The 26,309-nt window shown below is 41.5% G+C and overlaps 2 protein-coding genes and 1 long non-coding RNA gene across 11 annotated transcripts in view; 2 read left to right on the top strand and 1 right to left on the bottom strand.

The window, feature by feature from the left end:
- The window catches only part of CCDC96 (coiled-coil domain containing 96), a 2,571-nt gene extending 535 nt beyond the window's left edge, over window positions 1-2,036 (top strand). Inside the window, exons 2-3 of the mRNA XM_019552567.1 lie at window positions 9-77; window positions 477-2,036. Coding sequence (XP_019408112.1) covers window positions 9-77; window positions 477-1,022 — 615 coding nt within the window. The 3' untranslated portion in view covers window positions 1,023-2,036. The remainder of the gene's footprint in view (window positions 1-8; window positions 78-476) is intronic.
- Window positions 2,037-3,789: 1,753 nt separating this feature from the next.
- The window catches only part of TBC1D14 (TBC1 domain family member 14), a 115,236-nt gene continuing 92,716 nt past the window's right edge, over window positions 3,790-26,309 (bottom strand). For 7 of the 9 annotated variants that reach the window (XM_019553051.1, XM_019553049.1, XM_019553052.1 and 4 more), the window contains 6 exons: window positions 25,474-25,568; window positions 23,885-23,956; window positions 21,658-21,786; window positions 19,576-19,685; window positions 10,832-11,090; window positions 5,213-8,336 (listed from right to left, as the gene is read on the bottom strand). In XM_019553051.1, the coding sequence (XP_019408596.1) occupies window positions 8,271-8,336; window positions 10,832-11,090; window positions 19,576-19,685; window positions 21,658-21,786; window positions 23,885-23,956; window positions 25,474-25,568 (731 nt within the window). In that variant the 3' untranslated portion in view covers window positions 5,213-8,270. Of the gene's footprint in view, window positions 4,760-5,212; window positions 8,337-10,831; window positions 11,091-19,575; window positions 19,686-21,657; window positions 21,787-23,884; window positions 23,957-25,473; window positions 25,569-26,309 lie in introns of those variants that run through there. The other 2 variants (XM_019553054.1, XM_019553053.1) reach the window with 2 other exon arrangements.
- On the top strand, window positions 11,097-17,456 carry LOC109322148. Its single transcript, XR_002104323.1, has 2 exons — window positions 11,097-13,979; window positions 15,587-17,456. It is a non-coding gene; the product is annotated as an uncharacterized LOC109322148 (long non-coding RNA).

Genomic DNA, 26,309 nt, shown 5'->3' on the forward strand with positions numbered 1-26,309 from the left:
GGCGGCCGGGCGGGGAGCGGGCCGAGCTGGAGCGCCTGCAGGCCGCCGAGCAGCGCAAGGACGAGATGATCAGCCAGGTGAGGCGGCGCAGGGGAGAGGGGCTTTGCGTTACCGTATTGTCCTGTCACTAGTTGAAGTGCGTGTGTACACCAGGAAATACGGGAGCGAGTGCCCCGAGCTCCTGGGCAGGAAGGACAGCAGGGCACATTATTGTCCTGTCAGTAGTTGGGATGCGTGAGTACACCAAGAAATACAGTAGCAAGCACTCCACCAGCTCCTGGGCAGGAAGGAACAAAAGTCATACTGCCATATTGTCCTGGCAGTAGTTGGGGTGCGTAAGGATGCCAGGAAATACCGTAGCCAGCGCTTCAGCAACTCCTAGAAAGGTCACGTTACTGTACTTTTCTGTCAGTAGTTGGGGTGCGTGAGGTGGCCAGGAAATGCTCATGCCTTTCTGCCCACTCCCACCCTTCCAGGTACGCCTAGAGAACATCAAGCTGAAGCATAAGATTGAGCAGCTGGAAGCAAGACTGAAGACCCAGGAAGAGCTGGCTGAGGGGCTGCACCTCATCGACTTCGAGCAGTTGAAGATTGAGAACCAGACCTACAACGAGAAGGTGGACGAACGCAATGAGGAGCTGCTGAAGCTTAGGAAAAAAGTCACCACCACAGTGCAAGTCTTGACACAGCTCAAAGAGAAGCTGCAGTTCGTGGAAGCCGAGAACCAGGAGAAGAAGGTCGAGCTGCTGCAGATCGAGGCAGTGCTGGCGCAAAAGAGAGATGTGCTGACCAAAACCAAGCAGGCCAGGGATCGTTTACGGGCAGACAATCAGAGGCTGCAGCAGAAGTGTGGCTTGCTGGGGAATGAGGTGCTGCTGCAGGACTTTGAGAACAAGGTGGATGCTGCTCAGGTGCTGAATCAGCGGCTGGAGAACCTGAAACAGCACCATGCTGGTCTCACCATTGCCTGCAAGGGAATCAAGAAAAAAATTGAGGAAGCCAAATCCTTTCTATCGCCGTGAAGATACCAGAGGGAGACGAGATCTTTAGAGACACCAAATCCGGGGGTGGAGGGGGTAGAAATAAAAGTACTGGGAAATACCAAATATTTTTTTTTTGTATCGGCAAGGGGATAAACTAAATATTTTACTGGAAAATAATCTCCTTTCTATAGCATGTTTACTACTATTTATTGTGCAGGAGACTGCCATACAGTTATGCCTATCAAATGGCCCTTGAAGAAACCAAGCACATTTGGCCCTTTTTTAATGAAGTATTTTCACACTTAACTAAACACCTGACATTGTAACCCCTGGCAAAGACCGAATCAACCTAAAGTTCTTCTGGTTCTGCCATTAACATATGTTGTTGGCCTCTGCAGTTTCAGTTTCTTTTTTGGAAACTCAGCATACTCACCTGGTCTTTAAGCACATTTTTTAAAATACTGAATTTTTAAAGCTATTTCTAAAGCTATAAACGTGCATTACACAAATTGTTTTTCTTTGGTGTTCTGATTAAGGAATAAAGAAAGGTAAAGAATGATTTGACACTTAAGGCCCCTACAAAACGCAACACTAAAAATACAATATTTTGTAGTTGAACTTAAAATTTCAAACCCAGTAGTCATGGTGACTTAGCTAAGAAATTAAATCAGTGGAGAATTTAAATTCCACAAGCTCTGATTCATTAATCATTATCTAATTTCAGCTACATATTTAACATACCTGAAAGTCTTCTGAGAAATGATAGACCGGAGGTTATAACATTCCAATTACAAAATAAAAAACAAAAATACCATCATTACTATCCCATGTCCTAAAAATGAGCACACAAACTTGTCTTGAAATGCATTGGCCAAATTAGTGGCAATGAGAAGAGTACATGGCACTAAGAAGCTTGGAACAGTGGCTTACACTTGTTTGTTTCTCCAAATGATCTCTATGGTAGATTTTTTATGGGGTTTATTTTTTTTGAACCACTTCACTTAAAATATTGGTATCACAACTAAAAATGGATGCAAGAGGGCAGAATTCAGTCTGTAACAAAGAAGCTGGTCAGTTCATTACTGTGAGCATGAGGCTTATTATTATTAAGCCATCCCACATGGGGTTAGCATTGACAATATGGTCCATTAAGTCTTGCCTTGCCTCCTCTTAGAATTTGATTTGACCGGATGCTGCGGAAGAGCCACGTTTTTTAAAGAATAGTTAAAAGATGCAGTAAAACACACAAGTCACACTTAGTCAAGATTCGGTACATACAAATAACTGCTAAACCTGCAGTAGTATGGAGGTAGTTTGAAGAGTAGGGTGTTACTTAAAATACATTTTATTGCAGTTAATAGCTTTGTACCCATCGCTAGTCAGTACAAGAAGAAAATTACCTTAAATCAGAATTGTCAAAAGCATCTAGCCCTGCAGGCTGGATCAGTGGTGCAGGGCTGCCCCTGCAGACTGAATCAGGCCCACAGGACCTCCCCCTGACCATGCTAGTTCAGGACCTGGTGAGAAGAGGCTGGGTACTTGGCTGCTACCATGGGAACAAGCTACAGTATCGGGCTTCTTACTGCCATGCTGCTAGGGCTTGGCTCTAGGATTGCAACTTTTGCCTGGGCACTTCGCTGCTGCAGGAACAAGTTGCAGACCTGGGCTGCTTTCTGCAGTACTGCTAGGGCTCTAGCACTGTCTGTCTCTCCTGGGTTCCTGGCAGCTAAGCCAATGACAGCTGTGCTGCTGGAACCCTGTGGCTGCAGCCAAATGCCTGGGCAAGAGTCATGGCACCAGAGCCCCAGCATCAGCATGGGAAGAAGCTGGTGTCATGAGTGCTTGGCTGGCATGGAAACAAGCCAGAGTGCCAGGCTTCATCTCTCAGTGCTGGAGCCTCAGCAGCATGGCAGCTCACATCCAGGTGCTTGGCTGCAGCCATGAGAAGGTCTTCCCTCACCCCCATCAAGGCTGTGAGCCATATGATCTGGCTCTGCAAGCCAGATGTGGCCCAGGTAACCCTGTCTTAAAAAAAAAAAAAAAAAGAGTAGTCTTGTGCAAGTGAAGCACTTGTTTGTTTTTCCATTTTGGTAAAAGGTGTAACAATACAAGTAAAAGATTCCTTGAACCAGAATTGCCCCATCTACTTTTTCTCATGTAATGATCAACTTGTAGTTTTATCCCTATGCCCTCTTCCATACTACTTGTGAAGAGAAACCACATTTTGTGCGACTCTCCCAATTCCAAACAGAGTAGCAAACTTACTCCTACTCACTGAACCAGTTTAACTTCGGTCCCAACGCCTTGCCAGGATAGTTGGATTTTCTCTTCAATAAAGCAACCTACATTATTCTTTGAGACTAAAAAGAAATTTAAAAAATATAAAAGTTTCCCATAAGCTGTTTACTTTAATAGACTAAAGATCAAGGGCTAACATTCCTGTTGTTTTTACAACCATGGGAAATGACAAGTGATGGGGACAGCAGGAAAGAGCTTTCCTGGAAAATTCCTCTGTGCTGGCATTTGCTCTTTACTCTTTGAGTTTGTACATAATTTGGGCATGTGTGCGTGCACAGGTACACACCCAAAAACTCCCCCCAAATTAGAAACATTTACTAAATCCTCATGTACCTTTCTAGGTATTTCCTTTTTGTCAATAGTGACAAAATCATTGCAACTTTGTGCCCTTCTAAATCCTCCTAAGAGATTAATTGTAAATTATGAGGTGATGCCAGGGGATCAATAAATGCAAAACCCTTATCCCTCTTCTGTGGGGAAAAAAATAACATCATGGCACAAGTCAAAAGAGGTTAAAATCCTCTTTCTTCACAAGCTCTGTGTAAACATGTGGTAGCTAAGAAAAAGGAAAGCTTCCCTTCCTCCACCAGTACTTTCCAGCAAACTGAGATTATATCAACCAGAGGGCAAGGAAAAATAAAGCCAGTTAAAAACAAAACAAAACAAAAAACTCTCTGTAGTGTTTGCAAATGTATAGTTCCTATTTGATTCAGTGGATGCGGATAGCATTCTTTGTCAACATATTTGGAAGACTTCTCCCAATAAAAAGGCTTCTGATTTTAGGTTTTAACCCATAAAAGACCCCAATAAGAAGTGAAATGGTTCATTCAAAACACTGAAAACAGAAAGACCACTATACATAGATATTTGATTCATGCTGACTTGCACTCCTTTCTTTAGGTAATGTCTGTGCTCCCTAGATCATCAGTTCATGTTGGTTATATAAAACCCAACTACTGTGTTGGCAGCAAATTCTTACACGTCTACTGAAGACAAAGATGGGGACAATTGTACACATATGCTATACATAACCATCCGCTAATACAAATTGTTGAAACAAAAAACCCTTCCACATAGCAGCCACAAATGAATACCTGTGACCATCAGAATTCTATTATGGAAGAGAACAAAGGGAAGAAGGTGGGAGGTGCAAGTCCCATAGTCATGATATATATGGCAGGACACATACTAGATCTTACCTGCTTTTTGTGGCAGGACCATAAAAAAATGCAGGCCTTTTGTCAGCAAAGTTTATATGAAATGCACTTAAATCAGAGCTTCAAAAGGGGACGTAAAGTATTAACATGCCAAGTCATTTTATAAACACTCCCTCCCTCCTACCCTCTGAAGTGGGTCCTATTTAGGCAAGAATTATGGGTAGGGCCCTTCTGAATTCGCGATTGCACAATTTTTGCAGAACATATGAAATTGGGCGGGCTCCGTGAAAACTGGTGGACTTTGCAATTCTGGCGGGGTCACTGCAAAAAAAAATTACTGAAAATAAAGTGGCACTGCAGCCCCATGAAGGGCTACTGCCTCCACCCCTTGCTGTTGATTGGCTGAGAGGGCTGCCTGTTGTGCAGCCATGCCCACTACACCAATTGGTAGCAAGGGGTGGGGCTGCATTATGAACAGCCCTTGCAACGCAACAGCAGCGAGGGGTGGGACCACAAGGACCCTTTGGCCACACAGGGCCCACGAAAATGGGAGCCAGCCCCAGAATCTGCCCGTGAAATTGGCCAGCCACCTCCTCAAGTTAGGTAGACCCCTAATTATAGGCAGAGATGTGAAAGCCATTAATTAAACCATTTGGGGTATCTTTTTGGAACTAAAAGCTTCTAAAATGCCACATTGAAAATAAAACTCAAACTGAAAACAGAAGCCTACAGAAATTCAGGAACTTAGTTTCGGATGACACTGGCACCACGTGATTAAGGTAACTTTACATGACTTTATTTAATAAAACCATATATTTACAGTTCAAAAAAGTTCCAGCTTGATACACTTACCTAAACAAAACAAACTGATAACTACATAAAAACAATCTGAACATGATATACAGACGGTGTATCAATGGGCTTCTACATGTTCTAGTATTTAAAACATCCAAAAATATACGCCGTTATAAAGTACCCTTTAAAATGAAATTCTTTTCTAAATGATACTTTTAGCTACTACTGATTGAAGATACAAAATGTTTTTATTATAAAGTGCAGGTTGCACAAAAATATCAAACCTGGTTGAAGTCTAGTTTCTCCAATTTGCTGCATGTAAAGTGAAAATTGCAGGCTTCTGAAATATTGCAGCATTTTAAGTCTACTTTAAACCCATGGAGAGAGAAGGGAGAGAACAGCTCTGATGTGATGCAGACATGTGCCAAATGAGGGGAAGAAATCTCATGCATTGTCTCACATGTACCCTTGAATGCTCAAACAACAAAAGCAAGTTAGCAAAATGGGTGATGTAATCCCTGAATTTATTATGGAATTCTTCCTTACTTGCTAATTAACAAGATTTGGTATACTGTCAGAAACTTAAAAAAAGCTGTAGTGGTAAGCAATCCTATGCTATTACTACACATCTTAATATATTGGGTTTTTTGTTTTGTTTTTTTTATCAAAATTCAAGCATATTTTCAAATCAAGTCTACTGAAAAGTTTAAACAATTGCATCTTTAGGCAGGTGAAAAAGATTTTCCAAATGCAGTTTTTAAACGAACTGTGCAAAGCTCCTTATTGCATTGCTTTTCTTCATTACATAAAGAACAGACCATATGTACACAAAGAAAACAATTCAAAAATATATACATCCTCAAAGAACAGGAAAAAACCCAACAGAACAAAAATAATTACATCTGCCAGTCACAAACAGTGCACGAGTGCTGCAGCAGGCCTTTTTCTGACCACCACGCCCATTTTCAGAGTTACATTCAACAATATTGGGAAGGGAGGAAAAAAAAACAGATCAAGGATTGCTGCAAAAATACCATGGCTAAAGAATGCATTCTTGCAAGATGACTGAGCCATATCACAGAAGACTTGGTTTACTAGGAAATGGGCACTAAATTGTGATGAAAACCAAGTTACAGGTCTCAAAGCTAGCTACGGTACCATCTAATTGAACGTACACGAAGGAAAACATTGGTCTGAGTAAGTTTAGTAAGTCATGTAAGAGTATAGTGCAAATGTTTTGGATGTTAGGCCTCTCTACACCTTCATGTAAAGGCATATTTGTGGTATTTAAAAGGTATTAATGTCAATCAATAGCGACTGACCTTCCAGCTTTCTATTGCACTTAAAAGCACGTAACGTGAGTACCAATCACAGGAGGACCAAAGCTAAGCAATTTCAGATGAGGGAATGGAAACATTACCACATCTATGCCCAATTGCTTATCTTCACAAAAAAATTACTAAGTCACTCCCTTACTGAAGAAATTAAAGGTCAGTATCAAAAACAAACTAACTAACCAATTACACTGGGTGCACAGGGAAGGAAGGGAAAGAGGCCAAAGAGGTAACAGACTTGCAAGCTGCATTTGCATTACATATTCTCTGTGATCAGGAGTTCTGAAACACTTAACACAGACAAGTCATGGTAAGCCTTCTTAAATATTATAGTCAAAATACCATATAAGGAGATTAATAATAATTTGCATGTATAATGTGGTCATTTGACATTAAATGCTGTATGTACTTGGAATGCAAGAGTGTGCAAATACACTTCCATTTTAACCCAATGTTAATTTTAGTTTCCCCTAATTCATATTTGTTTCAGACAACACTAAAACAAAATCAGCTTAGAGAACAGACTGAAGGATGATGTTAAACAGAAGATACAAGCCTGGAGAGTTCAGGATTCCCATTTACTCTATCAAACGTATATTGCTTCAGTTAGTTTCCCTTTTCAGAGCTGCAACTCATACTATTTATAAAGCACATAATGCGATACACTTCCTTGTAAAGTGGAAAACATACAGCATGGGCACTTATGATTTACAATCAAACATTAAGTTGAAGGCAGAAAATTTTAACTGTATAACGAAAATATGTAATTGAAGTTTGCGGTCTCCAAACTTAAGTGTATTACAGTGTGTTCCAGGCTGGTCTTAAAACAGCTAGGTGGATTGATTCATGTTACTTGTCCTGTTACTGTTTACATTTGACATTCCTTACTAAACCTCATTTGATTGTTGCCATTTAGGAGCACTGTACCTGCTATTAAAACGGAAATGGAATTGAACCCACACAGAGCAATATTATTGTAATGCCAAGGATTACACCTTGATGAACACAAGTAATTCAGTGGGATTAAATTTAGCACTTCCCCAGTGTATCCAAATTGGAAAACACTATTGAAAGTCATCTTAAAAATGGTCTCTGCTGCTGTACTAAAAGTCTGACTTCATCCTTCTTAGTCAAGTATATTTTCTACTTACCATTTTTGTCAGTGAATGGAATGTAGTTCTATTTTTAATCTAATGATATCTTTGGTAAATGGGGCCTAAAGCCTTTAAAAACAGGAATCATTTCTCAAGAAGTGGTCCTCACCCTGCTTAACTATAAATACCAGCACCAGGTATTGGAGATCCAGATCTAGTTAAACTCTTGGATATGGGATGTATATTCTGGCTAAGGATCAAACTAGGGGAACAGATTTCAAAGCATGATCAATGGCCAGTATTTTAAAACAATCATTGAAATGAAAAAGGAAAACTTAAAATGGTTTGGGTTCACTGCCTTCGTTAAAAGTGTAGAATGTGTAATGCTGTCCCCACACATTCTACTGAGCTTCTTTAGGCTAGGCCTTGGTTTCGTTATTTAAAATAGGTCCCTTTCCCTTATTTTGTTTTCTGTTAAGGCCATCATCTCCAATGCCAAGCAAAACTCTGAAACACTTTGATGCAGCTCCACGTATGTCAAGCTGTACTCAGTCCGTTTGCCATTCAAATTTTTTTCCCCTGGGCATCAGTTTGAAGCAGCTGTAGTTTTCAGCGTTTGAGTGAAGGGCTTCCTTTCTCCATTTCCCGGTTGTCTTTCTGCAATGCAGTCAGTACCTGAGGTATTTTAAAAAGGGAGCATAAGGTTAAAAAGTGTCTCCTACCACAAGAACAGCTACAATGCACTCAGCTAGGCAGGAGTTTCCCCAATTACTTTCAAGCAAGGTGGCTTTAAGAATATTTTATTTATATTCATAGATTTTAATTATTTTTATATAAATAAAAATATTATATCCAGACTTTAAAAAATTCCTTTGCACTGAATGACAGTCCTGGAACAGTTAACATGACAAGACTTTTGGCCACTAAGATATATAAAACAATCTAAGCTAAAAAGGAAATATACACTACCACAGCCTAGGTGTTGGGTTCTCAACTTCCATCCCCAGTTGCAATGTAAAATCTACTGCTGCCAAAAGATGCCTGGGGGAAAATATATTAGCAGAATAAATCCCAATAACTACAGCAAATAAAACACTACAAGCCAGAGCTAATAAGCTCTCCAGTCAAGACGCAAATGACACTGCCTTGGTCAAGTCACTTCACCTCTATCTGAAGAGTCTTCTGACTCAGGTTAGCCAGTCGTTTATCAACTGGGATCTGTCGCAGGACAACTGTTTCTAATATATCATTCCAGTCAAGACATCCTCTGCCCACCTGGGCTCTCAGGGCATCTTTAGACATGTTCTGGGGTGGGGGCCCTTTAATCAGAGTGGCTCTCAGGAGCTACTTAAAGTGCCCGTAGAGTCTCACGTATTCAGCATCCTGTGCTTCAAAATAGTGGTGGGTGAGCTTTAACTAAAGCTCATTTGACAAGCTTTTGTTAGAGCACCTTGCTGCCATTTTGAATCGCAGGGATGCTGAATATGCGAGATGCTGAGGCTGCTGGACTGCGCTAATTAGCATTTTCCAGTCTGCTCCAACGTGTGCCAATTAAGTGCCCTTAAAGTTTGGGTAAGGCACTCCAGATACACAAATACATTTTATATCAAACCAGGGATTCACAAACTTTTGTTCATGCAGGACTGCTTAAAGGTGGGACATCACACTAGGGACAACAAAGTGAAACTCCAATGCAGTATCTTTGTGCAATAGATATTATGTCACATGCTTTATATATACACAAAGTTACAATAAGAAGAATCCAATATCAGCAAGAGCTTAATTCAAACCTGAGTTGGACTTTTACACAGTCAACTTCCCTTGCCAATAAAAGGCATCAGGGTAGATGTAACTGAGCATCTCCCAAACCATTCAAAACATCCTTAACAGTGGATCACAGTGCTCAGGTTTGCCAATTAATTACCACTGAATAGAGTCAATAGCTCCAGCCTTGCTGATCAGCTGGTTCTGTTGAGGATGGCCACCGCTAAAAAGTCCCTTTGTGGACTGCATACAAACACTTCTTAGACTGTGTGTGGCCTGTGGGCTACACTTGAGGAGCCCCTGCATTAAACCCTCAGAACAGGGACTGAGACACAGAACTACTCCTCACTCATGGTTGAGTGTCCTAACCACAAGGCTTGTCCTGTCTGTCTCTCTCACTCTTTACCTCTTTTTCTTTTTTTTTTGTCAAGGGGCACAACTTCAAGAGGAAGGATGGGGAAGTGTTTTCCCTCAAGAACAGTCAATGAGCAGGTAACTCTTCAAGGAGTGGTAGATGCAAGTTAGAATCTGTTCAGGCAGGAGTGCACAGCATCCAGGTTTTCCACTTCATGGATGAGTCTCCTAGGACTTGGGGAAGCACCACTTCCTCCATTAAAGGTACAGTGAATGACATCCCATTTCTGAAAGGAATAACTCAGGTGCCTAATTCCACAATCTGGGGCTATGAATCAAGGCACTTGCTACAGCTCAGGAACCCGAGTCCCTAAGGGAAGGAAAGACACGCACCTCTCAGCAGCATCCCACATGGTGTGCTGGATGTTGTGAATCTCGGTTTGAAGCACTTAACTTCACTCCTACACTGTACAGAGTTTAGATGCCTAACTCAAGAGCTATGGACTCAAGAAGCCAGGCACCAAAAAAAATAGGTGTTGAAATGTTCAGCATCACAACACCCAATTCTTTTTTAATGTAGCCTTAACTCCCATCTCCATGTAGATATATTTAGAAAGCAAGATTTGCTTTGCCATATTTGACTGATTTGGCAGTTTGACAAGTAGTATCAATGAGGAAAATTCCTACAGAATTCAGCCATCAACTTCTGTCACAAAGGTCTGTTGTTTAACTGAAAAGTTGTAACACTGAGTTTGAGTCTTCTTTAGCCTCCTTAGTAGGAGAAAGAAATAAAAATTATGACACCACTGCTGTTCAAGCTGGGATCTATTACAACCATCTATTGACTACTATGCACCACCAGTTTCCCAGGGGGAAAAATGCTCAGGGCAGCCCTTTTCCTGACTAGCTGCCTGCCAGCATCACAGAATGACCTGCAGATTCCTCAGCCTCACCCAACTGTAACGTGCGCTCTTTGTACTCCTACATGTTCAATCCTTCCTGCATCTGAAGATTCACTGGTTAAAGGAGGCAGATATTCAAATGCTCTTTACCTGAGCCCACTTTTTGTTTCTGCTTTGTATCTGAATTGCAGCAATAGAGGTGAAGAATTCTTCTGAAGGCAAATCCTCTGGTAACTTTGTTAGGAATTGAGCTATATGAATGAAGTCCATTTTGGTCAAAATATCTTCAAAAAGTTTTAGTATTCCCAAGGCCGTACGGAAAAGGAACTCCTCTCCATCACGGCAGAACACGTCCCAGACACGACATGCCAAGTCTAGTGGCAAAGATTTGCTATACAATGTGAATATCCTGAAAAGAAAGGAAAATCTTTAGAAAATAAGCTGAAGGAAAATCTTCAGGACATAAGCAATGTTCAAAGCAAACTGTCATCACAAGTCTCTGAAAAAAGTCAAACCTCGGTACTGATCAGGTACTGCCCAACAGAATGGTTCACTTCTATTCGGTATTTTATACTGATCACCAGTGAATATTTACTATTTGAGCTACTCAAAATAAAGAACAGGTGCACTGGTAAAGAAGATTAAGCACCTCACTATTAATCCAGGGTCACAAATTCAAGCCTAACTGCAGATCTGCACCTCAAGTTGCCCTCTGGTAGGCCCAACTGTAAGTGGGTACTGGTAATTTGGGTTGTGGAGTTAAAGGTAGTCAAACATGACACTAAACACTTAATGCCCTTTCATTCAATGGCTACATAAATCAGTATGCTTGACCACACTAGCACCTAAACTCCAGACAGACCTTAAACCTCACTCTATTTCACTGTACAAGTTTTGAAGCCCAATTTTTAACTCTTAGAAGTCAACCTCAACTTATACATCATATCACCATCCCCAGTGAGCGGCACCGCTTAAAAGTGGATGAAGACAGGCTCAGTGTTCGGCTGGCACAGCGCCATCCCTTATGAGCAGTACCACCTAGGTTGAGCCAGCCAAGCACTGAGCCCAGTGCCACTAGCAGGGGGCGGTGATAAGTCAAGGTTGAGTTTTAAGGGTTACAAATTGGGCTTCAAAACTTGACTTGAATTGTGAAATATGGTACTCAAAATATTGGTCAACACAGCATACAAGTTGATCTCATATTTCTGATCCAAAAACTAAGATTGACTTATACACTACAAAATTCCTAACTTTTTTGATCAGAAAAATGGGGGGTTGACTTATACACAATGAAATACAATACTAAAAATGTGCTGATATAAACATATGGAAAGGCTCATGTCCTTTCTCTTAAGAATGCACCATTCACAAAAAGAGAAAGAGCACAGACAGGGATAAAAATATATAAGCAGAGAGGTAGGGTGATAACAGGCACAGCTTCTAAATTCTGCCTATCCCCCACCATGCCCCCCAAAATCTCTCATCTCTCCTTCATGGAGTGAACAATTAGGCTTGAGGTTCAGGTCAGAGGAAAGACACTGAATATGGAGATGGCTGCAGGAAAACTAAGAGCATTAGCTGATGAAATACAAGGGTGAGCGTAGCCTGGTATAGCCTTAAAAATCTTGACCCATAGAAAACTTGACAATGCAAAAGAGAAGAGGGAAGATTTTAGAGGCCATATTCTCAACAAGGTCTGAATGTAAGCATGGAGGTGATTAATGAGGAGGCAGCTACAGGAATGGCAACAGGAGATTAGGACTTGGACAACGGCAGCAACTTCAGAACATGAATCAAAGCTGTATTTTAGAAACTGTGCATAGGAAGAACGCATAAGATTTGGACACAGACATGCTGAGCATGGAGGGAGAGGTAGAAAGAAGAGCTGAAGCTTATACTCTTAGGATCCCAGCATGGTTGACAGGGAAATTAGCTGTAGTTACCAGCAACAGGAAAAATGGGAGAGACTTTTGGAGGAATGACACATTCAACTATAAAGATATGGCAAGTGATCCAGAGATGGACTGAAGGGAGATTTGCAAAACACTGGTAGAAGATGGTAGTTCAAGTTGTGCAAGTAGATAAAGATGACCAGAGTACAACCAAATGAGGGAGGAACTTCTTTTCTATTACTGAAACCACAAGTTTTTTTCAGTTTCCAAAGCACCTGGGGACTGCACCACCTGGCCAGAATACTGACTCTTATAGTAAGAAGCAATAGCACAACAACTCCTCTTTACTCCCAACAGCTCCAGAGGGCACTGATTCACACATCTATAATCATAACTGCAACTGAAAGCAAGTCCCAGGGATCACGCAATACCATAGTGGAATACAGCTAATTCTAAAAGGAGTCTTTCATGTTGTGTCACTCCTCATTCCAACTTCCAACTACACCAGTGCTCAGAGTACTGCTACAGCCACACTAAGACATTTTTCTAGCATTCTGACAGCTAGCAAAATAACTGAATACAACTCAAGTGTATTCACTTCTCAGCCTTTTGACTCAGACCAAATGCTTAGTTCCCTGTGAGCAAGCTGCTGCAAAAGAAATTCACCAGCAGAGGTCAGCAAGCCACTGAACAAATCTAAAATCAATTTCTCCCATTCCCACACATTTACCTTGAAGAATTTCTGTGTACTGTTACACAGTAGTTGCCTCTTGAATACTCTCTGATGTAATGTTGCTACAGGAAGCTGATCCTTCACTTAAATGCCAGTACAATCAAATATACCAAAAAAACAAAATCTCTCCCTTTCAAAGAAGTCTTATTCCCTTTGCTGTTTTGTCGTCACCAGACAGCAAGGGAGGCTACCACCGCTTTTTAAATCTACTGGCTGCTTGGGGGCTGGCTGTGGCGTTGTAGATTTTACACCACTATACCACGCCTCTCCACCCCTCCCAAGAATGTGTTATGATATGGGGTGCTATGCAACAGAATTGCTATGCTCTGCCATCTGCATATATGAGCAGATGCTTGCTTTCTAAACAAGATAAATACGGTTTTACAGTGCAGTATAATAGTGAAACAATTAAATAGCCCTAAAGCCTTCTTAAGTCACCAGGTGGCCCAACAACTGTGCTTAGTCAGCTAGCAACTAGCATTTTAAAGCTGGACTTGTTCATTTGTTTTGTCTTATTCATTGCTTCAGCCTTTACTTATGTAACTCATGTGCAAAATAACTGCAGCCATGCAGGAAATTAAACAATCACAGCAAGTTTTCAGCTCTGTGCCCTCAAGCAACCCTCCACTGAAGAAAAAGTTTTATTTTTCACTCTATGGAAAGAAGACTAGTCGTAAGTCACATTGGGTATCTTTGTAACTTGCAAGGAATTGGATTAATTGATTCTTATTTGCAGCAGTCCGAAGTTAAATGTATAAACCTTTGGGGACTGAGATTACACCCCATGCCATAGAGCAGGGGATGGCTAACTTGTCACACAGACACCACAAGTGGCACGGGTATATCATACAGCAGATAGGACAGGAAGCAGAAAGCAGAGCAGCAGGTGGGGCAGTGGAAGGGGTCAGAGTGCCAGTGTGGCATGCCTGCCAAAAAGGTTGGCCCTCACTGCAGTGAATGAAACAGTGCGTTAGTAAGAGGTACTTAGATTTAACACAGATTGACTTTTATTAGTAGATGTTTTGGATGGGGAATCCAGGAAAAAGATGACAAAGTTGAGATGGAAATACAAAGCGTCCGAGTGAGGGTACTACACATGCTCCATTAATGTTTGACATGCTGTAATACTTGTATTTTGGTTGTTGGAAATCCCAGATACTGTTCAGAAACTCAGCCAAATTTACTCTGAGTTACAATAACAAAGCAGTGCTGCCAGCTATGCCACTAATTTTCTGCACTCAAATGCTAGGATATCTGGATAGGCTGTGGCCCAACTAGGGTGCTTCCTCTTCTTTGTAAGATCTTACTGACAAGGAAGAGCTACTGAATATGGGAATGTCAGGAGCGAGAAAGGGGATGTAAATACAGTTTTGGGATGCTAGTAGTGGGAATCGGAAGATGACAAAGTAGCACAGCCCCTGCCCCTTTTCAGTTCAGCTATGAACAAAAGGTGGTGCAATGTAGGTTTTGGGATGGCAGACTGACTCTGTGATAACACAACAGAAGAATGCAGGTATCATGGCTGACCTGAAAAAAAAATATCCCCAGAGCAGCAGTCAGTGTTACTGGCAGGGTACACACATATGGAACACAGCCCAATGCTCCTTTATATACTTCATAACAGGCCTGAAAACTGGTATGCCAAATTTTTGGCTGACACTGAACTAAGGAATTTTTAGCTCTCTTAAATGCATTTGTGCAGCCTAACATATATTACAAAATAAGAAGATAGGCGCTTTTTTCATTTATAAAGAGTGACTTGGATTAGAAGATTTAATGTATTTGAGTTATCTGCTGCCTTATTATTTGAGGAGCCATCCAGCCTCCTTTCATCTCTGACCATTACTTCTCCCTCAGCATACAGCATCTTGTATTTATTTGGATTCATAGCTCTCAACCTTTTCAGATTTGAGACAGCCCTCCATAACTGTTGTAAATTAAACAGCACACCATTTCAAAAACTAATTTATTTATTACAATGCTTACTTCCTTGCAGAGGACCTGGGCACTACGGGGAGGGTGGGGAAAACTGGCCAGGCCCTAGAACCCTGCTTGGGAATCACCAGTTTAGACTGTGGACTTTTGGGGAAAAACACTTACATCTTCCTACATGCTCCAACAATACTTACTAGGTTAACATCCTCACCATTCTCCACAGGGTCTTTAGTGGTTATTGGACCACTTTCAGTGGTTACAAACCACCACTCAGGATAGCAGGTTTTTCACGACACTATTAACCAAATAATAAAGTGTCTAAGAAACCATTCTTCTGCCTTTTAGGTCTGGGGAAGGAACAAATGTGCCCAAAGGACACTTTGACCAATCTTTTCTATACATCAGTTCCTTGACAGCAGGCCCATAGGCTGTGTTGCTTACGTGTGTGGTGGTTGGGGCACTACACTGAAACATTCCACACTCACTCTGTGCACACCATCTCCCACGTGTGGTTGGCTTAGTGCAGCACCAAGCATAGGCAAGTAAGCTCCAAGAGCATTATGCTGGTGACACTACTGCTGCTTTTCCTTGGGGACGGGATGGTACTGCATGGTCCAAGTGTCCAGAGTGATACAGACATGTTCTCAGTCCCACAGAATAAGTTTTGAGCTGTGACATTTAGAATACAGTAAAACTTTAAATGTGTTGCTTCCTGACTTGTTTCTAAATGGTTAAAAGAGTGCTTTAGAAAACTGGTTATTGCCAAACCAGTAATTTTCTCAACTCCAGCATCACCAGCATGACATGGGGAAGCAGCGCAGTCTGTAGTGATGGAACTACAGCCTTCGATACAAGGGAGTCTAGTGACAGCAATGCCGATCAACCAGCTCTAATAGATTCACCAGAATCTCCATGACTGAATTACCGTATGAGTTTGGGTGGTCCCCTCTCCAAGAGGGAGGCCTGCATTCCAACAATACTGGACCCATTGCAAAGAGCTGAAGGAGAACAGTCTCTCTAGTGTCTTCTGCCCTCTTCAAATGGTTTGTCAATTCAAGTCACTTTATTATTCACCGTCTTCCCACCTGGAGGGCACTACTTAGTGTATTGATAGATTCACCAGAACAAGAGAGGTTTACCTGACATCTACTTTTTACTATACTAAGTAGTACATCTGTTGTACACCCTTTAACAATGTAAGAAAAAAAATGGTCATGTAACATTGAATACCAACTTCCATACATAATAAAGTGACCTTTAATTCTATCATATTAGATGAATGATGTAGATGTTATGCCAACATGGAACTGCAAACAACCAGGAGGCAGCAATCAGTCCATCGATATAAAAAACTTCACCATCACAATCTTTCCTAAATGAGAAGGCTGAGCTAAAAAAGGTTATATTAAGCACTAGGAGGCCACAGATCCTGGAAATTGTCATTTGCAAACCTTTAATGATGCTGAAAAGGCCTTGCAGGGGATGAGGGGGAGGAAGGAGAACAGTTGACTAAGTGCTGAACACACCTCTAACAGAACTAGTTAGAGCTGCTCTAAGCGGTGACCAAAAGTGGGTTGTTCAAGAGCACTGTATTACTTCCGAGGTCTCTTTGGGTCTGAACATGCTGCTACTTTTGCAACTTCATGTAAAATCTCTCTTGCATTTGATCTTTTTGCATTTTACCAAATTAATAGTTGCAGTGCTCTGAATTTCTCAGTAAGTTCTGGTTGAAAGCAAATATTCTTTTTAAAAAGGAGCACATTATTTTTGTCAGGAGTTACTGAAAATGATTCCCTCTAGTTTTGCAGTAATAAATGATTTACTTAATAAGAAACTTGGATGTGTTAAGTAATAAGACATGCAGTAGATGTCATGTCACACACACTTATAGAACCAGTATTTCTGGTCCTTTTATTAAAGGAAACAGTACTTATTTTAAATAAGGTGACCTTTGAAAGACACACTCAATTAACTACAGAATACAGTAGTAAAATGTTGTTGTCAGTAGCTGTGAATTACAGTTGAGGGGAGGGAGCTGTTTTGTTTAATTCTCTACCAATTGAAACAACCTGAATTCAAGATTAAGCGTCTTTATACTACAGTCCATATGCATGCACAATAAAATCCCTTGGAATTTCTTGGAACACATTCCTTCAATAGAGGCGCTACACTTAAATAACATATCAACATGTCCTGTGGCACTGAATTACATGAAGCAGCACAAAGAGGCCAACCTATTCAATTCTAATTAGAGCATTTGAGCAAGAAGGTTTCCCAGCAACTACGGTGTTTAACACAGTACTGGAATCACACCAGAATTGGCACCAGTTGAGATTTTATGCTTCCCAGGAATCATGCCAGACGCCTTAATACTAGCACAGATTGCTATGGATCCCAGAACAAATATTCATTCATACAGAAGCGATGTTGAGCTGTGGGAGCAGCTTCAAGGAGATTGTTAAATGCCAACTGAAAAGCCTGTCTAGTCAGAGAATTTAGAGGCGGCATAGTCAGTCAGAAGCATACAACAGTTCTAGAAAAGTAGGACTGGAGGGGACCTTGAGAAGGCATCTAGTTCAATCCTCTGCTCAAGGCAGTAATATCCCTAACTAAATCATGCCAATTGCATTAACCTAATCTTCAAAACTTCCAAGGATAGAGATCCCATAACTTTCCTGGATGAAGAAAAATAACAAACTGAAAATTTTCCAAGTGAAACACTTAGAAATGTTTCAAAAAGGAAACATTACAGACATTTCAAAATGTTAAAGCTAGAGTAAAAGCTGCATCATAATTATGGATGATACTTAATCATATATCGACAATTAGACCCTTCCCAGGGTCTAGGGTGGTACATGCAACCACTGGTACTCTGCTGTGTGAACAGACCTTCTGGTCATGCCTGTGAGATTGATTTGCTCAGTTCTCCTTTCCTAACTTTCATGCTATATTCCACTGCCCCATGTGCTGCTGGGGTGCTCTACATGTGTGCCTTTAATGTATGCCTTGCACCTACTTATGCAGCAAGGGGCAGCTACAAGATTTTCCATCGATGCAGATTCGGACATGGGTAAGCAGAGATGCAAATCCTAATACACAGCTGCACTGTGAAGTAATGCATGGACATGACCATAGTAAAAATGAACTAACCAGACAGAACTGGAGATGGAAATGAGACTGCCTTTAGTGTGGGCAGGTCTGGTGTCATCATTACTGTTTAAATGTGTTTTTTATGTTGGAGTTTTGAAACAAAAGTTCTGGCATAAGTGTAAACTAGGGGTGCACTGATAAAGATTTTTTGGGTCAATACTAATGGCTGATTTTTAACCAGCTATATCAGCCAATATCAATCCAATTGCTGATATGCAACCTGGCAGCTTGGAAAGCCAGTAGGTCTGTGGGGGAGGGAGGGAAGGGGCATGAGCGGGCAGACTGAAGTCCTTGCAGTGAGGTAGGGAGCCCTGGCTTATCAGTGGGGCTTGGGGCAGGAGAGGTGGCAGCTCCTGCCACTGTGTGTAGCCTCAGGGGAGGCACAGGGGGCATGTGCCCCAGAGCCATGTGTAGGGCAAAGACAGGCTGCCACTGAGTGCTCAGGGCCCAGCCTCTTCCCAGTGGGGGTGCTGGGCAGGTGGTGGTGGCGGCACTGGGATGGGACTGGGGGGTGGGGACACGCTACAGCCAGCCCCAAATTTGCCATAGCCTCCTGTAACTCCCCCCTGCCAGCGCTGCTGCCACCCACCCTGCCCTGAGCGTACCTCCAGCCCAGCTCCCTGCGCTGGGAAGAGGCTGGGGCCCCAAGCGCACAGTGGTAACCCACCCCCCACAGATCTGGGTAGGCCCATGCCCGTCGTGCCTTCCCCAGGGTGCACGCAGTGACAGGAGCTACCCTCTCCCCTTGCACCCCCCAGCCAAGCCATGGCTATGTCCCACACCCTGCCCCACCCCGGCTGAGCAGTGCCTGCCCCTGCTCCACTCCCCCCCTCACCGTGGGGGCCTCCATCTGCCCTCCTCATCCCCCCCCCCCCCAACAGGCTTACCAGCTGGACACTACTCTCCAAGCTGCCAGGATGCACTCCTGGCTGCACGCACGCTGCAGCTGTGCACATGCACAAGCATTTATTGGCAACATTATTGATCACATCAGTCCAAAAAAAGCTGATTACCGATAATGTAAATGTTCCTTATATCAGTGCCAAATAAGATATGGACCCATGTACTGGTGCACCTCTAATGTAAAAACTTAAACACTAACCTGCCCTCAGTGAATTTTATGAGCACACTGTCTATTTTATAAACGTGCATGTACAGCTGAGAGCCTGCTCTGACAGTCTTACCAATCAATAAGATAGATGTCTGGTGTCAAGTTATTTTTCTTGAAGTGAGCGAACAACTTTGGCAGATTTTCTTCAAAGAACACTTCAAATGCTGCAAAATAGGTCAACATCTGGGAAAATATGAAGGGGAAAATTATCAATTTCGATATCAGTTAACTGTTTAATCATAGTAAGAATGTTCCTTCATTTCAAGAGTGTAGACTCAGCAAGAGATACTGGAATTGAATTCTTCTGTACAGCACACAGCCATGCATTTACAAAGGAAGTAAGCACCTGCATGTACGTGTGAGAGTTGCATTCTGTATATGCAGCTGAAATTGCTCAAGGGACCAATAATTGCTCTGGACATTGGCCAGTTACCTTTAAAAATGGAAACAAACCTACCAACAGGTGAAGTAAGCAATTTGCTGATTATTACTCTTCAATGTAGTGCATGTTTATGATAACTCAGGGGTGCTTCATGGGAATAACCTTATTTTAGAAGAAATTAACGTCAAGGCCAAAAGGTTCATAAAAATAAGTTAGGATTGTAGGCACCACCATGCCTTATAAAGGAAGTCAAGTATCATTTGCATCCTAAAAGAGGAAATGGGAGTAAAGGCAAAGGTTGCACAGTGAATCAACCTAATATTTAGGTCTGATTCCTGTCAGCCCCCTTCCCTATCCTTTGAAATTAAGGACCCCCAAATTGTGAAATTTGTCATTAAATATTCACAATTTAGTGACAAAGTATAAGATTTAAGATATGCTGCCAGACTGCTAAAGAGTCAAGCTGTCAAATAGTCAAAAACTAAGAACTTTTAGTTCTTTTCCTGGGCTCTTCCATCAGTTTTCAGCAAGACCCCTTATCCCCAGAACCACCAATACCACAGCAGAAATGGGAAGGAAAGGTTGAGATTCTAAACATAATGATGCAAGATGTTCCAGAGACAAAACATCTTGCTGATATGTCACAACAGAACGGGGAAATGGGACCAAAGCTCCTTTCTGAACAATGTGACATACTTATTTCGTTTAGTTTTCTGGTATATTTTTCTGTTCTTCCACGTGCATTCTTCAGCTTTTCTGGAGGAGGGCTAGACCAGCAGCAGTGGGGAGGGGGGTGGGGGGTGTACAGCGGGTTGGGCCCAGTCTACATGCCCCCCCGCTGTCATTCTTGATGGGCAGTTTGCTAGTTTTAAATTTATCTTCATCCAAGCTGCTTAACTAGCGTGTGTTTTTAAATGGAGACTATTAGACCAAGCCATTCTACTGTAGTGATGTATTTCACTGACTGCAACAGGGCCTCCTACAATAGTGCTGGGAGGAAGGAAATGCAATTAGTCATTCCAAGTGACCAATTCTGATGCCAAAACAGTAGGATTGTTGTTCCTATTATCTACACTGTTACCCACTTGAACTCTTATGAAATAAGCCTTGACGTTCCTGGAAATATACTCCTTGCTTAAAAAGGACAGCAGAAGATTAACACATTACTGGATATTTCTTTTAGTAAAATGCTTTTCAAAAGCTCATGAGGCAGTTACAGCAGAGTTTTGATAGAAAGAAGATTGCAAACTCTGTTTGTCTGTCCATACTGTAATGCATGCAACACCTGAGAGCCAGGTATCTTGATCACCTTTGAAAGTTTGAGAATTGGATATTTACTTCCTTTTTCTTCTTTGAAATCCCAGAGAACACAAAAAAAAATGTAAGAGGAAAATGGGAAAGCTGCTTTTCACCATATAACATCAGTAGACTTTTTTTTAACCACCTAGCATGCTGAAATTAAAAAAATGCCTTCAAATTCCTTTTTGTAAAGCTGGAAGGGTTTGGCCTTTTTTTCCTGCCTCCCACCTAACAATGTACAAGTTAAATCAGACCTGCCAAACTACTCATAATTGCACATCACACACTACTCAGCACCTGAAGTATTTTATTTGGTTTTCCTTTTCAGTAAGTTTTAATTTTAATTTGTTGCTTTAGACAGTTCCAGCTGACTTATTTTTCCAACAGACTTCAAAGCACAGCTGATGTTCATTTGTAACTGAATAGGTCTAGAAGCATAAGCATGAAGCAACTGCAGTTTTCCTGCTTACTTACAAGGCCATGGTCCACTCGAAAAAATGCCATCTGACAAGGTTTATTCAAAAGGTTAGAAAAAGCAATGAAGGCATCAGCAGTATCCAAATTCAAGATCAATACTGCTGCTATGAATGACATGCCCTGTACCTAAAGAAAAAAAAAAAAAAAAGGAGAAATGATGAGTAACCTACTTTTTCCAAGAATGCAGTCTCACCACTTGTGTGATGATGCACGCATTGGCCCCAAGTTATTTTCTGAATCTTCCAGAAAGACAACCCTACTGAAGCTTCACAAGTACTCTCTCAAGGCAGCCACTGTTCAGAAAAGAGGTTTCAACAAGGCCCGATGTCAGTTCCTTCCATTCAACGGAGGTCTTAGAGTACAATTTTGAGTAAGAGGAAGAATAACAGTATACATTAGTCTGCAGAGGAAAGCCTTAAAAACCAGTAAATTCTAGGTGTCCTTTCTTCTGAGATGACTTCTGCATATTTTCAGTTTCAAGTAGTTAAACTTGGTTCTAATTAATCAAAGACTGATCTCCTAAAACATAGCTAGATATTGCATTCAAAGACAGTATTGCACAAGTGTATAAACAGAACCACAAGTGGTAATGCTATGCATTTTGATAATGGAAACATTAGAGACATGTCAAGGTTATCTTATCCTATCCTTATCTTACCCTAAGTCTGGTCAGCAAAAAAGACAAGGACATTCTTATCCATTTCCCTGCTACTATCACAGTGAACCAGACAGTCAGTTTTATTTAAAACTGCAAGGCTCTGTGAACTGGAATGGAAAAATTCTTAGTTTCAGTCTGAACCTCATATTAAAAATCACTTAAAAGGTCTCATGAGCTAGAAACACTGCTCAGAAATCTGCAACTATCTGTATTGGTCTCCTTGTAAGGAAGACAACAAACATGAGCATCAGGAGCCAATTTAACATGTTTTCCTCAATTCCCTTTGTGATTCTTTCGCTTAATTTCTTTGCAGTGTGCAGCAGTTACGATTGGCTGCTGGTTACTAGAGATGAGTTAACCAAGACATGTGACCTAGATCTGCTGTATGGTCTCCCACCCCTAAGTTTCAGTTTACTATGTTAAAGCCCCTAAAATGTCCAACTAAGTTTTCAATCTTGCCTGACTTGTCTGACAGAGAAGCCAAAAGTTCACTGAATCCAGAGACTTCTTAAGACCTCGGTGAGAAAGGCATGGAGCTTCTGCTACCTATCCACGTGGCCCTGTGTTGTGAAGGGTATACACATGGATTGGAGGAATAGCTTCCTCGGGAATATTTCTGGCTTTGAACATTAACACTTCCTCTACCTCTAACCTCCCCAAAATAAATTACTTTAGAATCAAAAGGCAGAGTGACTTTTCTGAAAGGATGGTCTTAAGGATGGTCTCAAAGACTTATCACATTACCTGGATTAACTCCCATAAGATTTATATTTTTCAAGGGCTAACTGCTTTGTTTATTCCCTTTGATTTCTCTGATTCATCTCTGCAACTCTCAGCAGTTCCCCTTTCCCTACCCTCTGCATTTAAAATCCCTTATTCCATTCTGTTTAGTACTCCTCCTCTCTGCAAGTCCATGAATCTGACAAAGCAGATTGCAAAAGTTCAGGCTTCTCTGAATTAGTTTCTAAGGTGGCCACTCTGCCCTGCCTTCTGCCTAACTCCTAACATGGCTGACTACTTTGTTCTAGAACCAAAGAAAGGTCCCTATAGGCACAGCAGCCGTGGAAAAAAAGACTACTAGAGTAGGAAAAACACTGTCCTTTCATAACCTCTGCTCTGAACATCTGGTGGTAGTGTGAAGGCCAGCAGCCCTACAGGCCCTGATTTACAGAATGTTTCAGAAGAACACGGCACACGGGTAAGTGGCAAGCCATTCTGAAGAAGAGACTAAATTTAAACAGGTTGTCATCTTGGTAAGATTAGAGCAAAAGTACAGTGCATAGTTAAGTCATTACTCTGAACTATAAGTTGTTCTGGAGTGCAATCTTCAAACATTTAAAAGCATAACTCAGACTCTTAGTATTATGCTATAAGACAAAGCTAGCAACATAACCATAAAATGTACATGCGCATATCCCTGACAGATGTTTTGGATAAAAATAAACACCACAAAGTAACCAGAATGCAAAACAAAGACAAAGTCCCACAAAATCATTTTAGAGCAGTCTAGCAAGTGACCAGAAAACACTTCCACCCCACATAAAACACAAGAAGAACTGCACTTACATAGCCAACATCTGGTCTGTAACAAGTATAGGCTCCTAAAATACTGTGCAATGTGTCATGGTAAGGACCACCCTATAAAATAAAAGGGCGCACAAGAGAAATGTTAAACTGTTTTGGATTTAGATATCTCTTCCATTAAAATTAATTCCCTGGAAGGCTTTGAAACTATCTGCTTCTTTCAGAAGAAACTTAGGCTTTTATAGGAAATGCAACAATTTTTCTCACTGATGTTATAAATACACAGTTCAGTCAATAGGTTAATGACTCACTGAATTCAAATACAGAAAAACATGCAACAGAAATTCTCCACAGCTTAGTGCAGGCTGACCCCAATCAAGAGTCAAATTCTAATCTGTTAGAGGAGCAGCGATACTGAGCCACAAAGAAAGTGAAGTATGAGCACGCAAAGGATTATTGCCATGAGTATCAATGTGAAGTGCTAGAAATCTTAGTGTATATTTCACTGACCAGTAGAGCTTGTTCGGCATTTTCCAACGAAACAAGCTTTTACTGAGAAATGCCGATTCATCAAAACCCAAAACTTTTCAAGAGAACGTACAAACCAGTTTCAGCGAGGATAGAGTATCCTGTTCAAAATGAGAGAACAGAAGAGACTCACTTGCCATTTTCAGAGCAGTCCAGTACTCTGAGCACTCATTCACAATGTGAAAGACCAACAATGTTCTGGCGTTTGGTCTTAACTGGGCAAGGACTTAAATCTAGTTCTTAATCCCAGATCAGTACTTAACCAACCTGGCAGTCGACTCAGTCTCTCCCCACCACTGGCTCAATGAATATTATTATATAGAAAAGGAAGAGGAAAACTGGGTTTTGAAATCCTTGTCTGAGGCAGGCAGAATAGGAACTCAAACCAGGGTCTCCCACATCACGGATGCATGCTCTAACCAACGTGCACTGGCCATGCTGGGATCAGTGGCTGTCAGTCACTCAGACACTCTAAAACAGGGCTGTCCAACCTCTGAATGGCTGGTGGCCACAGGCCCCCAACCACACACAGTTCAGCCTGCAGGCATTGCAGCACTGGCCCCACCCTGAGCCCCCCAAGCTGCAGACTCCCTGGATCTGTTGTTCCACCACCCCATACCTCCCAAAGGAACAGGGGTGGGAAGCAGAAGCTTGGACGCAGAGCCTGGTGACCCTGGAAGCAGCAGCAGCACAGCATTGGGGGTGCAGCGCCAGTACCAGGAGTTGAGACTTAACCCCTCAGGGGCCACATGAAGCTTACAGGACACCAAAAAGTTAGACAAAAAGACTAGATAGACTGAGAATGTATTTGAAATCCCAAATTTTCACAGTTTTCCAAACAGCTCTGTTCAGCAGCCTTAAATTATCCTAAAATTCTTTATTATTCAGACTCTAAAGAACTGAACTTTACCACAGAGGACTCTGACACTGTATACCAGGTAAATACTAACATGCAAGCTGGCATCTACAGTGCAATTCCTGTACACATACTGGTAGGTAAACATGAACCACATCAGGGAAAAAAAAAAAAAAAAAAAAGATTTTTAGTTCTTAAGGATACACTGAAAGAAAAAGGTGTCTTTTGACAAGTTATTGTCACTTACTTGCTGGAAAATACACAGATTAGGAAATGTTCTCGAAATGTCCAGTTTTATTAATTCCAAACTGGCTTCTCTATCTGCTGTAGAAAATCCAGCATCTACGGAAATCAAAGTATACAGCTGATGCATTTATTAGAAGTCTGGTCATCCCCCACACATCCCTTAAACAACTCAGCATTTTCAAGGTTCATTCCTCACCATTCAGCTCAGGCCAATACACTATAAACAGGATTACTTGTCCTTAAGCTAGTTTACACAGTAAGGAATGACAATACTTGATCTTGAAGCAGTCTTATAGTGTCGATTATTCACCATTAAGTATGTATGCAGTGAGATCAGGAAGACGTGCAGGGCTGTAAATTGGTACCCACTGTCAAGTCCAGGGGGATACTCAAACCTATATATTGTATCACTGCTCTGCAGGCCTGTACCACAAGGACCTCTCTGGAAGGATTTTGTTTTGGCAGCAAGGAAGGGAACAGAAACAGGGACTGGCAACTTTCACCGTATGCCTCCCCTATGTGTGCATCTTTTCTGGTAGTCACTTATGTTACATGCAAAAGACATAACTGCAGTGATCACATATTACAGAGTAAATCTGACATTTTGCAATGTGTTCATGTTTAAACATCACATGCAACTGCAATACTCCAAGCAACTGCTTGTAAGAAGCTTCAAACAAAGCAAACATTGATGTACAGCAACAGCTTTCTTTTTTGATATCTAGAAATCCTGTTTGTCATGCGTTTTGGATCAGTGATATCAACTTCTCTATCTGCTGCCAGAGTTTTTTAAGCAAAGGCCAAAATAGAAGTGCACATGCAGACGTCAAAGGAATA

This window comes from Crocodylus porosus, unplaced genomic scaffold (genome assembly GCF_001723895.1).
Source record: "Crocodylus porosus isolate Cpor-Errol unplaced genomic scaffold, CroPor_comp1, whole genome shotgun sequence".
NCBI lineage: Eukaryota > Metazoa > Chordata > Crocodylia > Crocodylidae > Crocodylus > Crocodylus porosus.